The 16,330-nt window shown below is 41.3% G+C and overlaps 1 protein-coding gene across 4 annotated transcripts; it reads right to left on the reverse strand.

Moving 5' to 3' along the window:
• Positions 1 to 1,274: 1,274 nt before the first annotated feature.
• Positions 1,275 to 12,472, reverse strand: LOC137136564 (calphotin-like). Of its 4 annotated transcripts, none has more exons than XM_067522044.1 (11): positions 12,310 to 12,470; positions 9,569 to 9,964; positions 6,260 to 6,307; positions 5,359 to 5,403; positions 4,838 to 5,206; positions 4,547 to 4,579; positions 4,386 to 4,451; positions 3,051 to 3,143; positions 2,727 to 2,837; positions 2,376 to 2,470; positions 1,275 to 2,219 (listed from the first exon to the last, which is right to left on the reverse strand). In XM_067522044.1, the coding sequence occupies exons 1-10, from the start codon at positions 12,352 to 12,354 to the stop codon at positions 2,408 to 2,410; spliced, it is 1,269 nt and encodes a 422-aa protein (XP_067378145.1). In that variant the 5' UTR covers positions 12,355 to 12,470; the 3' UTR covers positions 1,275 to 2,219; positions 2,376 to 2,407. The 4 variants fall into 4 exon arrangements, with proteins under 4 accessions (XP_067378145.1, XP_067378144.1, XP_067378143.1 ...); XM_067522043.1 differs by having other exon boundaries at positions 1,275 to 2,143; positions 4,838 to 5,224; XM_067522042.1 differs by having other exon boundaries at positions 4,838 to 5,224.
• Positions 12,473 to 16,330: the final 3,858 nt, after the last annotated feature.

The raw sequence follows: 16,330 nt of genomic DNA on the forward strand, positions 1-16,330 counted from the left end.
ATTCAGTCCGAGGCAAATATGTTTGTTTCATTGTCTTCATTTTGAAGATTCTCTCTCTCATGTGAGCACACTTTTTTTTTAACAGTGGTTTAAAAAGTAGGGGAGTTTTAGCACTGAGTATTTAATGTGTCATTTCACTTTTTTCATCATAATGAAACAGTTTTTGAATAAATCATTATTTAGCAACTAAAAAAAAAAAAAAATTAAGTTGTACCTAAAGAGTATTTAAGCTACTTCACTTACTCCATAGCAGTAGGTTATGAGGTTTTGAGTAACTGTCCAATTCTATGCACTTGTTACTTGAGTAGTAATATAAAAGTTTGCCTGACAATGCTTACACCTGACTCAAGCTTCATTACTATGTGATCTTCTGCATTTTTTTTATCCTCTACATGTTCCCTCAGATAAAATTTAAAACATTATGCAGTTTATTCCTTGGGCAGCCTGTTGGGTCAGTGGTAGAGCACTGGATTAGGATGCAGAAGGCCACAGGCTCTAATCCCACCCCACCAGGTGTGGCCCCACCCAGTCAGCAAAGGTCGTCCGGTGCCAGTCCTGAGGCCGAAGAAAATGGAAGGGTTGCGGCAGGAAGGGCATCCGGCATAAAAACTCATGTCAACTGCTGTGGCGACCCCTGAAGGGACAAGCTGAAAGCTGTAGATTTGACTTTATTCCTTTATTGTCTAGATTAGATTAAACAATTTTGAAGTTCAGTTATTACACATTTGGAATTTGGGGGTTTCATTCCAGGGGGGCAGTGGCTCAGTTGGTAGAGTGGCCGCCTACCGACCCTAGGGTCAGAGATTCGCCCCTCTTCCGAACCACGTCGAAGTGTCCCTGGACAAGATACGTAACCCCCAACAGCCCATGATCATCCCCATCCCCAGCCGTGTAGCGTCATTCCAAAGCCCGGCAGAAAATGGGGAGGGTTCCGTCAGGAAGGCCACCCGGTGTAAAAACTGTCCAAAATATGCAGATACTGAACTTACAGGTTAAGCCGAAAGGACAAAAAAGAAAACAAATTAATATTAGTCATAATAACACGTATAAGATGCCTTCACTTTCACAACCTGAAATAAATAAAAAGATAATTTTTCTCTTTCCAGTGGTTTTGAAAGCAACCAAAATGTTTTATTACTGCCACAACAGAACTGACATGGAAGATGAAGCCAAATATACATATTGAACTTTACATTTAAACTGTGGCATAAGTGATTTTCTGTTTTTATCTGTTGTTTTGAAAGTGTATCAAAAGTAAGACACACATGCCAGAATTACAATGAGTTACAGCTTTATTTCAAAATTGGATTAGGTCACATGGCCAAACAGCCCACTGATGATCCTTATTATCAGATCATCACATGTCCCCGATAGAATGCAGACTTTGAACAAAGACTGTAGCACATCATATGGTCTATAAAATAAGAACTTTAAAAAGGCGAATGTGAAAAAAAAAAGACTTCTCAGTTTAATCCCCTAAAAATCTCCCATCTCTCCAGTGGCCACTTGTGCACTAAAACCTACAAGTCTGTTTTTTGCGGTGTATCTTAGCATCAGACTAATGTGAGCACTGGCACTTAGTGGAGGCAAAGATGAGAACAGGAGGAAAGACACTGTACAAGGACATAAACAGAGGAGAGAATGAAGTATGAAAGATCTGACTCTTAAGAGTATTTTTTTAGATATGAATTTAAAAATATAACAGAAAAACCTTGTAACTCCAGTGTTGTGCTTGAACATACCACCAAGTACAAACTATAGCCACACTTGTTGATGCTACAGAATTCACATACGTATAGTGAATGTACACAGTGTGGAGGAAGATGTAACAAATACCAGGCACTGCTTTTTATCTACTTCTAGGAATCTCCATCTCTCCATATCATCTTCTTCCACCGCTAAAACAAATTTACTGTACATGCTTTCAGGGTTGAAATACAAATTAAAAGGAGCCACTATCTGTTTTCTGTTTAAATTCGGTACACTGACATGACAACAGTCCATCCTGCTGCCATGATGGCAGCAGATATGAAGATTTTTGGCATCTTCATATCTGGTGTAGTGTTTCGACAGGAACCAGGGCAGGAAAGGCACTTCTAAGTGTGGATGTCCCTTCAATTTCCTGGCGAGTCTGTCATAAGCCCTACAAAAAAATCAAAAACAGTCAGCTGGTTGACTCCATGCAAAGTTTTGAGTCCGTCAAATGACCAAAGGGGTATCTGAAAGACACACAGAAGAAGACATATCGGTTAGTGGCATTTGGGTGTAGTGTAAAGTTATTTAAATATTAGGTGTAAGGTCAAAGGGTCAAACAGCGACTAAAAGATTCCCAGTGTATGTAATAAAGTATTTGATATGAGATATGAGAAACTTACAAAAAAAGAAGTTCTTCCTGTGTTGTGTGTCTCTAACCCTCAATGGAGACCTCTGGAACAACGTGTCCATTCAGTGCTGTCTCCAGTGCAGTCTCCTGAAACACGAACAATACGTTAGATCAAATGTGGGCATGGTAAATCAGAACTTTTAAGAATATACAACTTGATTAATTTGACACAAAAATATTTTCAGCATCAAATCGACAAACCCCTCCAGTCATTACTTGGCATCTCTAAGGCACCAGGACAGAAAAGCCAAAAAGGAAATACAAAGTGTGTTTGTAATATACTCCGCTAAACCCTGGCTATGCCTCTAAGCGATCCCTCTTGTCTTAAATTAAATTCCTTTACCGCTGAGCTGAGCTGAGGAGACTCCACAATGAGCTGTGTCTGACATGGCATATCGCACATTTCTGGCTTGAGCTCCTCTGACAGCACATCCAGGCATGTCTGCTCAGTGTCCTGGAAAGGAAAAGAGAGGCAGTAAGGAGACAGAGGGCAGCTGGTCTGCAGAACCACAGTAAAGAAAATGAAAGATCCATGGACTCTTTACGTAAGCAGAAATAACACAGAAAGGCTCATTTAATCTTTTATGTGGTTGTTGAAATGATGTGCTGTAGACCTGTACCATACAAAGATAGCATATACAGTACGAGTGATACGACAGCGACTTACAATGAGCATTTCCTCTGCAGCTGCAGCAAGCTGAGGCTCAGCATGGCTCTTATCCACTGATTCTGTTTGGGTGTCATTTGTGGCCACGGTTTCCTAAATGCAGCAGTGGGAGAAATTGGGAAAGTCGGGCTGAGAACGATGAATGAGATTTGACACAATGACAAAGGAAAAACATGCCACCTGGTGGCCACAGCTCCTGCTGTAACAGCTCATGTTTGCTTTCAGCCGGGAATGGTTTTAATAACAGAAGCACAGAGCTGATTAAATATTAGTTTCTGTGAAAAAGACGTAACTTGTCAGATGTGACCTAGCAATTGTAAAGTAAGAAATTCCTGAATGGGTAGTTCTGATGCTGTAGGTGAACCACAACAGGCTCAACAGTAGCTACATTAGCTGCTGAGATCGATTCTGTGTCAACAAAGTCGTCATCTGGTGTGTCAACAACATCCTGGATGGCATGAGTCTGCAGAGGACATGATAAGATAGTAAAGCTGATTTTAAATCAGGTGAACCACTGAGAGCATAAGAGTAACTAGTGAAGGGACTTTCACAAACGACTTGGTTCTTTTGAACGATGAATGGGTGGAAACGATGCGATGCAAGTCCTACATGAGAGCCGTTCTTTTGGATGCTGTGGCCGAATTTCACTGCCTGCATCCTCCCCACTTATGTAAACAGTGAGAACCAGCCATTTAAAAAGTTGTTAAATTAGTTTGTTCAAAGGCCATACGATTTGTCCACTGCTGTACCTAAACGCACCATTCAGTTGCTTCGGCCTCCCTGGTTCAGCATAGGAGAGTGAGAGTAGCAGTGATCAGTTGACGTAGTGATTGAATGACGAGAGGAGCGAGACGAGTGCATCAGAGAAATAAAACCTTACAGTACTTTCTGATTGTTTCACAGAAGTTACACAAACAAACACAGTCGTACTAAGGAGTTTGTGTGAATGTAACATTTCTCCTGTCTGCTTTGCTCTTTGCTCTGTAGGTGTGTGTGTATAGTCCACGTTCAGAGACACACAGACCTGAAACTGGATGCATGTGATGTGTACAATGCAGAGCAGTGACATTAGGTTTGGCAACATGAGTAATTTAGTGCTTTTAAACAACCATTTGCAGAAATAAATTGTACTGATGGAACGTTTAAGTTTGAATCTGATATAAATCTTAATCTAACATTAATTGTCTTAGTGATTATTTAGATAAACACATCTCGGCCCTCTTATAAAAACAACTAAAAAAGTCCCACCTCTTATAGTACAGGTCTCAATTCTAGATGAACTATTTGACTATAAAAGTACACCCATCAAATTTTCACAGAAACTTCAGGTTGTACCTCTTTGACTTCAGTTAGGAGGGTTTCAGTCTTTTCCACTGGAGTCTCAGCGACAGTGTCTGCTACCTGGTGAGATGGCATTGGCACAATGTAATTTTAATTGGGGAAAATAATTAACCACATTATGTATTTTAATGGGGGAAAATAAATACACAACTCACCGCTGGGATTTCCACAGATTGGGCAGGAACATCCTGGTTTAAAAACAGAAATAAAAGTTCACAATGTGTCTTTATCCTACTCTGTTAAATCAAATTATGAAATGAATTATGTAAATAGCAAAACAGATATAGCCACTTAGAAATGTCAGCTTCTGATCTACTCATGTCAAAGGTTTCCACAGTAACTAAGCTGTTAGTTAGGAAGTTCAATAATGCATTGAAGACAAAAATGGACTGTATCACTTTGTATTTTTGGAAAATGAAAAAACATAGAAATTCCATAACAGGCACCTTTGCAATTGTAACTGGTTCAGTCGAAGCTTCAGATACATCAGCCAACACATCTACTTCAGTTTCATGCTTCTTGTCATCAGCTGGAGCTGCTGCACTGACAACTGCTTCTGTCACAACGTCAGGCTCAGGGATCTCTGTCACCACTGATTCAACAACCCTTTCTGTATCCGCCATGTCTGCAGCAGGTTCTGCTTCAGCAGAAACGTGGTCAGTATTAGGCACTTCTACCACCGGTTCCTCTGTGGCTTCAGTTGTAACCTGCAACACGGAGGTATCTTCAGGGACTGACACTTCCACTTCCACCTCAGGAAATCGGTCTTCCTCTGCTGAGGCCTCTGCTTCCACCCCAGTCTCTGCTTTGCAGACCTGAAGCATCGGCACATGCTAAATCAACATGACATATTAAAATGCCAAATATGCAAAAAATGGTTGAACTGTAGGTCAAACTACAACCCTTCTGTTCACACAGTCATAATGTCAAGACAAGCTGTCATTACAAAAGATCAGTCTTACTGTACCTGTTCAGTCTCTGTGGCTGTGATTGTAGAGTCAACTGTCTGAACCTGAAGGGTGAGAAATACAGAAATGCAGAAATGTTTATGACAGAATGGCTTAACTGCCGCCATTTATGTCACATTAAATATGATTTTCTGTCATTTTATTCGATTATGTTATTTTGGTCTGATATTTTTCTGCAATTGAAAAACAATGTTCTTCTTCAGGGTTTTCCTTAAAAAAAGTATTTCCCTGCATGTTGGGAGTAGGTGTGGTGAGTACTCAAAATCTGATCTGGTATGAAAAAGGAGACTTGAAGCCAAGTCTAGCTGTTATTCATAAGATGTGGAAACTTATGTCGCAAAAACCTTAAATACTTTTCCACTGAAAGTGTTTTGTCTTACCAAGTTACTGCTGCTATAAAATTATAAAACAAATGGAAACTCGGAATCACTCTAGTCTTAAAATATGTTGTCACTTGTAGGTGTGACATATGAGAGCAAAGCCACCACATGCATGCACCAATAAATTCAGTCTAATGAGCTTTATTAGAGGGAAAATGTAAAAGCAACTAATTCAAGGGATAAATGATTACTGTTTGTATATATTTATGAGTCTAATGGAGCAGACAAAGATTCTGTTTCACTTCACGGGTAAAATCTCCAAGATTCAACAGCCAACATTTGCCCATTGCTTCTTCCTGATGCCTGAAACCATATTGTTTTTATCCACACAGAACCCATGTTCTGTGTAGAACTCCATGCATTAAGTTGTCACTGCTATTCAGAATCAAATTGGGCCTCAATTGAAAAATGTCACGTTGATTTATTTCCACTCATTCACACCTGTGTAAAGTGCTTCTGGCCTATACCACTAGGATATTCTGCCTGAGAAAGTTTGTGTGGATATGCAGGTTTGTTTTACCTCAGTCTCAGCAGGAGCCACTAGTGGAGCCTCAGCTGTGGGTTTCATCTATGCAGGAAAGAGTGGGTGAATTTTTATTCAGGCGTTGGCAGAACAATCATAAAAGGTGATTAAAAACATTTGGTTCGTGTTATACTTCTGGCATTATTATCTTTTCTTACTTTTGAAAGGTTTAGCATTGGGAGGGGCACAAACACACGCACATGCATGCACACACACAAACACACACACACACACACACACACACACACACACACACACACACACAAAGCAGTCTGAAAACAATGTGCCTGGAGCAAACAATCTTCTACACAGCCAAACTTTCCCGTGATGCCTTGAGGTATCTAACTGTAAAAACCCTGTTAGGGTCTTAACAGGTTCCAAATGTAGCTAAAATTAGTTTTCAGAGTATGAGTATGCTGTGTGTGAGAGAGCGGCTGTAGCTGGGGAGAAGGGGAGGGCCATTATACATCCTACAGGAAAATTACAACCAATTATATAATGGGAAGCTCTTACGCCCTCTTCTCTCCTCCTTTACCATCTCAGGTTCGGAAAACTGGAGCTGAAACGTCCTTAAGTAAGACATGCCTATCAGAACATGAAGCAATGTGCTGTACTTTACACTTACAGTTTTGACTGTTCAGATAAAAATATTAGTTTTACTGAAGCAATTGATATTGTTTAAATACATATTCCCTAACGTTTTGCATTTAGCAGGTTTGCCATCCATTTGCTGAAACATTTAAAAGCAGCCTAAATAGCCACTGGCAGCGATGACACTCAGTGTGTTCAGTAATGGCATTCACATGGAGCAACTCATAAATATTGTATCATCATAGTCCAACAGTAAATTATTTAGACTGTCGCGTACCAGCTCTTCCTAAAAGTAGGACAAGAGTGTGCAGGATGCTACAGCTAGTCAGAATTGATCCAATCATCCATTAGTCAATCACATTTTTCTACAGTAGTTTGAACAGAGCAACTCTTTCACAGAAGCTTAGATTCTGAAGAGAAGGAATCCAGTCCTTTGGGAAAACCCATGTGGGTGAAGATGCACATATTTAGTGAGTTTACATTGGTTAAAAAAAAATCTAACTATGGCAGTGATGGCATGGAAAGGCGGAAAGGAAGTTCATCCTCTGTCTGACAGTCAAACACACACAAAGAGCTACATAATGCACACTAATGATCTACGCAAAGATCCCACCCAGCCAGTCCTCCTATAAAGACTTGAAACGGAATATTTACCTCACAAAGAAGAACACAGTGTACTTAACTGCAATCAACTCTGCGCCCCAACTAACTTTACGCTCACAAACAGAACAATTCCTGATCAGCTTATATCAGGATTGCTGACACCTAATTCACAGTTCAGTTCCTCCAAGAACAAATCTGTGCTTATTTCCTTATTTTTCCTTAAATAAAAATCCAAAAAATAAGGGGACATTTTTTTTCCTGGTCATGATCGTGCTGACACAAGACAAACCAATAAAAAGTGAAATGTGGGGAGGGCTGCTTATGTGTGTGTACATGTTTGTGGAGGGGGGCCAATCAGTAGAAGGAGGAAGATGGTTTGGGGGTCCTCACGTATTTTGCCACAAGGTGATAATTTTTCCACCCAGGTCTGAAATTTGCACATCTTGTGCGACATTTTATCTTTCTGGCTAATTTCAAATATGATAAAAGAAAAAATGCTCAGCAATTTGCAAGAATGCTTTCATTTGCCTTTTTTTTTGGGCCCATACTGAAAGCATGAAGTGTCTCTTCACTGCCACAGACTTTTAAAGCATTGTGACAGCCACAAATACCAAAGGCTAAACTACATAGATATGCAGACACGCACATCAACTGGCAGACTGGTCCCTCACGTCCCAAAATAGAACTCAATATACCATTTCACCAAGTGATGTCTCCTCCAAGCACACGTACAATGCACAGAACCATTAAATAAAGAAGGACACACAGATTAGCCTGTGCGTGTGCTGATTAGTCAACTTAATCATGTGTGGCCATAGGAGAGGAAAGGGAAAGGATGAGGGACAGAGACATAAAGCAACAATTAGTGGGAGGGACAGAAGAGTCACAAGCTACTGCAAGTTTACACAGGAAAAGGTGGTGAGAGATGGAATGGTGGCAGATTCGGGGGGCTGCAGAGAAAGCAAGCTGGGACATGTACAGTGCCAGCAGGAGCTGCACCCACTGAAAAATTAAACCTATCCAGCCTGGTTTGTAGATTGGGTGATGGATGGTGATGGACACGAGGATACGCACAAATACAAATAAAAGTTTAGCATATACAAACTACTACTGTATGTGTTTGCAGTTGCAGTCACACTAACTAAGTTTCACTTCTTGTGTATTTGTGCATATGAGCTGAAATTGGCACATCTGTAATGAAGGATCAGAGAAAAAGTAAGGGAAGATGAGAAGAAAAAAGAGAAAGGTGGTGTCATGAGAGGGAGGAAAACAAGAGATAAAAGGACAGAGAGGGCGAATATCGACGGTTTAGTTTATCTCCTGCAAGAAAGTCTTTGTTGGTCCTTTATACAGTAGATCAGTGGGTAAATCGTCACAGACTGAGGCCGGGCAACACTGTGCACAGACATGAGCACATATGTGTGCACCATACACTGTATGCGATATAGTTATTGAAAGATAATGAATAGTGCTCGTACACGTGTGTGTTCATTTAAAGGCGCACTGATTCCAGGCAAACAGATGTGGCCATATGTGCAGTGTGCAGCCCGTGTGCGTTTCTCCTCATAGCCTCCAGTCTACTGGCTCAAAGAAAATATTCTCTTCCTAAAGTGTGTACGTGGCTCCATGAAACAACAAAGACCATGTGGCCATATAGATTTAGGCAACGGAGTCAGCCTGAGGAAACATTGCTGATTTATCATTTACAATAAGCGTCTGCTGACGCGAAACGTGGCTGACATGAGATGTGTCAGGACACAGTTTGACAAACTGAAGATGAAGATCAGAGCATATTTTATGCTCCAAAACTTACGTCATTATATACTGACCCAGTCTCTCACGTCTATAGCCTATAATGTCTTTCCACTTTCCACGCCTTGGCTTAATGCAACATGTTTCCCCTCCATCCCTCCACAGGTTCCAACTCTCTTCTCCCACAAAGACCCAAACAGTACGTAATATTTGACCAAATAGCACCTAATGCTGTCTCCAAAAAACCAACCACTCTAAATCAGTGGACCCCTTTCATTTGAAACCTCATTCAACCTTTATTTGGATTTTGCTCCAACGATGGAATTGTTATTGCTCAGATTGTAGAAATACTATACTTACCTCAGTTACTGGAATGATAGCTTCAACCTCCTGTACTACAGCAGCTTCAGCTACAGAAGGTGCCACTGGTGTCATCTCGATGACTGGTGCTTCTTCAGTGACCAGTGCTGGGACTTGAGCCTCAGCTTCTGCCGGAGTCGGTTCCAACAGCACAGGCTCAAGCTCTAGTGCCTTAACTGGAACTGGCTCTGCAACAGATTCTTTCACAACTGGTTTTGATTCTACAGTTGGGGCAGCAATGGGAACAGCCTCTGGGAACTTAGCTGGAGCTGGTGCTGGAGTTTTTAACACTTTCTTTGGGGCTGCTGCAGGAGGAGTACTTACTGCAATCCCAGGGCTCGCTTTGACCGGTGGATGGGTCGCGTGCTGCTCCTCAAGAGCTCTCCTCTGGGCCTGCTGCAAAGGGGGACGGAAAAACATCTGCGTTAATGTTTTTGTTTTAGCGTTAAATAGAAGAGACCACTATTCTCATGTTGTTTCATTCATTTATTCTGAAGGAAAGGGCTTTTTGACATGATGATTATCACAACTAAGTCTGTTGAGGCTGACTTGAGTTGATATTTCCTCTCAAACAACTTAACAGCACATGCACATGTTAACCCATGTGCCCTTCACTCAGCAATCACGTTTGAATGGCAAAAAGACAATTCACACGGTTCCTCTTGATTACACATGGCTCACATAAACCTAAGGGTTACTTACAGTGACTTCAAATATGTGTTGAGTATGTAAAGCATACTTCTAATGGATGAAGATGAAATACAACCAAACAGAGGCAGAGCTTTATTTGTCCAATGCTTAAGTAGCCATCATGTTCAGATACCAGCGCTGTCATTCTGCAGTTCATTCTAGCATATTTCTGTCTGCAGGAATACCACGCATGCCATCCCCGCCAGGTCCAACATGTTTTTTAGCTCTGGACAAAAAAAATCCCTCAGGCTTTAAAGGAGATTTTGGGAGGGCACACCACTGGAGGGAGGGGCTGTAACTGGGAGTGGGCCCAGTAAAGCTAGTTAGATAATGGGAGCTAATTAGCTGAAACAGAACGGTCCTGACAGGTCTGGTGAAGCGGGAATGAAAACCGTGTGAGTCAGCATCACTGGTGGATGCCCCAGAGGCCAGACAGTGGGCCTAATCACATCATAATCGGGTTATAATCAGGTTACAATCACTCCCCCAAAACGCCTTTGTTAGGCTGACAGCCAGTTCGACGTTCACAGTGACAGACTGATGCTGTAAGCTAACACAGCATGTGTGTGATTTCGTACGTCTCCGCCTGTCCAGCTTGCCACTGGCCAAACAACCCCTCCCTTTTCTTTTCCCACCAATAGGTTCCTGCCTAAAAAAAAAACCTACATACATGTAGTAGTATGTAAATTTCAGTTAAACAAAGGTTTAAACTATGTTGTGGCTCTATTAAGGAGGCACAGCCACCACTTGTAAGGTGGCACTCAGAGCACACAGACTGATGTCTTTAAGTGTCCAGTAGCTCCTTTCCTTCCTTTGCTCTGATATCTCTGAGGGAAATGGTGATAACACTGAGCTGTGAGTGACTTCAGGGGCCATTTTTATCCGAGTGTCAGTGACGGACTGAGAGAATCGGGGAGATTGTGCAGACTCCAATCTGGCAAAACTAATGCAAGACATTCCTCCAGTCAACACACTACCAAATACAGCTGTGTGATGCCGGGAGTCACAGACTGAGTGGCCAGCCAGAGGCTTAAGGGGGGGGGGGGGCGGGAGCTAAGGAAGAATGCCAAAAGCACCATACTAAGAAGTTTTACCAAACCTGGAGGACTGGGGTTCAAGTGAGTGAGTAGTGGTGACGCAAGTGGTCGGATTTAGGTTCAAATGAGATAATAGAGCATTGTTTCGATTGGAAAAGAAGAGATAGAGAACAGTGTTCAGTGATGGGAGTAATGGCACCTCAGCGTTACTTTCTCATTCATTATACAAGCCTCCCCTCTGTGCCACACCCACTGCTTCTCTGTGGGCACTAAATGTAAAACAATTTCCCTGTTACCTAAGAGAAGTGGGAAGGGGCCAGGAATCACAGATCATGTCAATTATCATGTCAGTGGTGCTGCTGACTCGGCACAGTGAATAATAATAAAAGTGGGAAAACAGTGGGTGCTGTGTTGCAATTGCATGTGCACAAGTTTTCTTCTGCTTTACTTGCGAGCAGAAAAATGAATTGTAATATACTTTTGAATGAATCCGCACCTGGTGCTCGAAAGGTGCCAAGTAGCGAACAATTTTAATGAGTCTTGTACAACAGAGACGACATCATCTCGGGTGTCGCGCTACTATAAATATCACAACACATTTAAAATGTCGACATTATCACTTTGCGGGATTTGACGTTTCACGCACGAAGCTGCTGTGCAACAAGAAGCATGAATGCGTGCAGTCAGACCCATTAACTGGATTAACAAATTCTAATATCGCAGCCAAATAAAAAACGAACACACAAACAACTCGTTCCTTTCAGCACACACACATTTCGCAGCAAACATCTTCGCATAATTGGACGCAGTATTTGTTTTACCGCGAGTCAAGTGAAGACAAAGGTTTGCGGTGGAAACACGCGCTCAAAACTACAAACATCACAAAGTGTCAAAAAAGGTTATTTCGTCAGCAATAACGACGGGGGAGCGCCACCACACTTCGGATGTGCCCGTGAAAAGAAGAAGTAGAAGAAGAAGAACCTTGCGGGGAAAAGTGCGCCTGTCGCCACTTACCACCCTCCGCATGCGACGCTTGTTCTTCTTTCTCTTGCTGGGCATTTTGGTGCGTACTGCTGAAAGCAATATAGAAATGAAGAGAAATGAAACGAGTAGGCAGAGTGAACAAAGTGGAGGTTTATAACCCCCCACCCCTGTTTCTGTTACCTTGACACCGAACCTATGGTAGGACTGGGATAAAAGATGAGGGGCGTGGAGAGAGAGAGAGAGAGAGAGAGAAAGAGAGAGAGAGAGAGAGAGAGAGACCCATCCAGACCCAACTGGATGGTGGATTATGTTATGTAACCATCCCATCAAAGCAAAGACAAAGAGAGAGAGAGAGAGGGGTCTGAATGCAATACCCCATTTTCTGTACCAATTAGGACTCCATCACATGGCAACAATCCCATAACTGCTATTAAACTGTTTTCTTTTATGTCATTGTGTCTCATTGCTCAGACACAGAGACTCACCTATGTGCATTGTACTGCAGACTCAGCAGGTAATTTAACTTGTACTAGACTGTGAGAGGAAACCCACAGGGGCAGCAGAAGATTATGTAAACTCCAACACAAAAGTCCACAGTGCCCAGAGCCTATTTGCTGTGAACCCCACCACTGTACACACACAACCATAACACTGGCAAGAGGAAAGCACACACAACCACTATACAAAAGAGTGCGTGGCTGTCAACTTTTTGTGGAGTTCGTTAAAATCATGAAACAAGAGAATAGTTTTCATTGTTTGTATGTCTCATCCAGAGAATAAAGAGAGAGAAAGCATGTACATGTGTCTACGCCCACCGCCCCCCTACACTGCACCACTTGTGAGCATCCATTGTCTCCAATTTCTTGTATACAGCTGCACCCCTGCATAATTAGATAAAAGAAGAAATATATGCTTTGTCGTCATTTGTTGTGGAACACATTTTAGTCAAGCCTGTTTTCAAATGGTTTCATTAAGCTAAGGCTCAAACTATTTTGTGGAATAGTAAAAGAATTGAAATATAGAGGAAATTCTGAAGCTGCTGTGCTCAGCTCGGATCAAGCTCTGATTCATTTATTGGCAGATTTTTCTTTACTTCAACTAAGCGAAGAACTTGCTAGTGCGGAGTTAGTCAAGCAGGTTTGCCAGGTCATGCACTTTGGATCACACTGAAGGTGTCACTATTTAAGGAGTCCAAGAAAGATTTAAGCCACATGACAAGCAACTGTGGCTTTACCACTATATATATGTATATATATATAAAGCCAAGTGCTGTCCCTCCAGGCCTAAGTGCAACTGAGCTCATTGTGTTTAAATATGTGTTACACATGTATCAGAGTTAAATACAACCAACACTCACGTTTTATCTTTGGGTTGATGACGGAAGCACAGTCCAGTGGACAAACGTCCCACCGGGAAGCGCTGCAACAGTTTGGCTATCAGCTGCTTAGAGGAGAATGAATGTCTTTAAATAGATGCAGTGTGATGCCTACCTGTGCTAAACTGGCTTCACACACACACACACACATGCACAGAGATCTTTTCAGCACACACTAGAATGTTGCAACAACAGTGTGTGTCTGTCCAAATAATGGACAGACACACACTTCCTAAATTCCTACTTTTAGGTGTGAGGGTTTTGACACTTCCACTTGTAGGCAGACCACACCACAATACTGAAATATTTACTGTATTGATATTGATATTTTTAGAAATAGAATTTCGCTTCAAGCTGCACATTTATCTAACTACACAGTTTTAAAACAGAGCTTTTTGTATTTACAGCACACACTGAAGAAAAGGGGGTCTAATGTGGACTGATGGTCACTTTGATTTGGTTTTCTTGCTAAATAAAAAAAAAGTCAATTTTATTGGTAAATGGTGATTTTCTTTGTGGCCTGTTGTTGGGTATTTTAGGTAATGATAAAAATAGCATTCTGAAGATGCGATGAGATAATTTTTTAGGTTGTAGCCAACTTAGCTGTGTGGTGAACAAGTTTTTCCAGCTATATACATAATAACTTGACCAGCATGACACTACCTTCATCTTAAGAGCAATACAAGCTAACAGCAACTGCCAACCTGAGCAACCTGGCTCAAAAGTTTGCTGCTTCCTAAAAATATTATGACACAATTTGCACTTAAATAATAAATAAATCTTTTAAAGTCCTTTTTTGAAGACAGCGTCTCTCATCTTATGCACAAAAATGTCAAATCACCAGATTCCGTTAACATATTGTAAAAGAAAAAGTTAAAACAACTGCACAGCAAAAGAATATGGCAGCGTACACAAAATGATCAAAAACGAAAACAGATCTTTAGCATACGAGCTAATAATCTGAGATTTCTATTAGGAAGCTGCTAAATGAAGACATTTATTCAAGATGTGCATTAAACAAATGATAGTCACACACACCCAAACACACACACACACTTGAAGCAGTGTATCATAAAGAGCCGCAACACCCATGATGACTAGACAAAGAAAGCAGCACAGGGAAGACTCATGGAGAATGTCATTCCAAAGTTTAATGCCAGGGACTCTCCAGTGTGGATTCATATTACAGAGCAGCAGGGGGGGAAAGTAAGATAAAGAGAATGGAAGGAAAGAGAGAGGTGGGTCATCCTGGTAATAAAAGCAGCTGTGCTCAACCATCACTCAACAAAGGACAGATTTACACACACGCAGATCCTTTCTCTTCCCCTGTTTTTGACCGACATGCCATCATACATGTCCAACCTATTCCTTTTAATATTATCTCCTGTCCTCTGCTTCTGACAGCCTCGGCAGGGTGAGGGGGTCTTCAGCTCAGTCTAGTCCAGGACCCCCTTGTTTAATAATCTCAATGCAGTTAATTAACTTTCAGGCATGATCTGCTTGAATGTTCTCTGTGTGTGTTTATGCTGCTGGCTTGTCTGTCTGCAAGCAGGATTTCTTAAACAGTAATGAGCAGATGTCTTTGTAGTTTAATGGGCAGACTGACCCATTAAACTGTCCACATGTGGGTTGTTAATACAAAGGCACGTAGAGAGGCCAGAAACAAACCCACAATGTTTTAAATCATTGTCCAGTCAAAGATTCTGACCTTGGGATTCACAGCTATATTACAGAGGAGAAAGTAAAAAAAAAAAACCTACACCCTGTTTACCTCAAACAGAATGTGGTTAAAAGGAGCCACATGGAGAAAAAAGCATTTCCAGGTAGAGTTTTAGGGAATTTTGTATTATCAGCCGTTTTATAAAATCCAAAGGGACAGGATAGCAATTTGGCTTCTTAAAAAACACTTTATTACAATAACACATTTAAGAGAATTGTCTCCTTCAGCAAGGTGCACAAAGATAAGCCTTAACTCACAACCAGATCCAACTGTTTTACCCATAAATGTCTAGGGAGTTGAAACTATTGCTTCTTTATGCACTGCACCCATGTAGATATGCACAGGTCTGTGTGTGCTCTGTGGAATTGCTAATATAAAGCAATAGAAATGATGGAGTGTGCCGACATATAAAAGGAAAATGTGTGCGTTACATGCATAAATGGTGGCCTGTGGGTTCAGTACAGGGCCTGGGCTGGGATGCAGATATCTCAAAGCCCATGTACCAGGTGTGTCCTTGGGCGAATAAATCAGCACTACCTCCCCCCCTTTTCAATTTTCTAATGCTAAAAAACCTCAACAGCATGCAATACACAAATGCCACTCTACATGCACTTCACTGCAAACATACATGGAAGAACCAGTGCTGCCAACAAAGTACAAGTACAAACACAAGAGAAGCACATACCTTTGAAGGGGGACAGGGAGGAGAAAGGATGGGCATGTAAAGAGTGGGTAAAAAAATAAGGAAAAGCTTTACAGTGTGTAAATGTAAGAGAGTAGAATTGAACAGAAGTGAGGAGTAGAGTTTACATACCGTCATCTTTGAACTTTGCTGAGGCAAAAAAAAAAAAAGATAGAACAACAGATTTTAATAAACCTCAAGCCCAAGAATTTGTTTCACAGAATTTAACTTTATTTACATTTTTTTGTAATCAAAATGTTCAAATTAACTGATT

This window comes from Channa argus, chromosome 11 (genome assembly GCF_033026475.1).
Source record: "Channa argus isolate prfri chromosome 11, Channa argus male v1.0, whole genome shotgun sequence".
Lineage (NCBI taxonomy): Eukaryota > Metazoa > Chordata > Actinopteri > Anabantiformes > Channidae > Channa > Channa argus.

Coding starts and splice junctions, on each gene's coding strand:
- LOC137136564 (XM_067522043.1), bottom strand. CDS start 12,354: ATGCCCAGCAAGAGAAAGAAGAACAAGCGTCGCATGCGGAGGGTG. Junction 5,225..5,358: donor CAGCCACAGAGACTGAACAG/GTACAGTAAGAC, acceptor ATGTTGATTTAG/CATGTGCCGATGCTTCAGGT. Junction 2,838..3,050: donor CTGCAGAGGAAATGCTCATT/GTAAGTCGCTGT, acceptor TTTCCTTTCCAG/GACACTGAGCAGACATGCCT.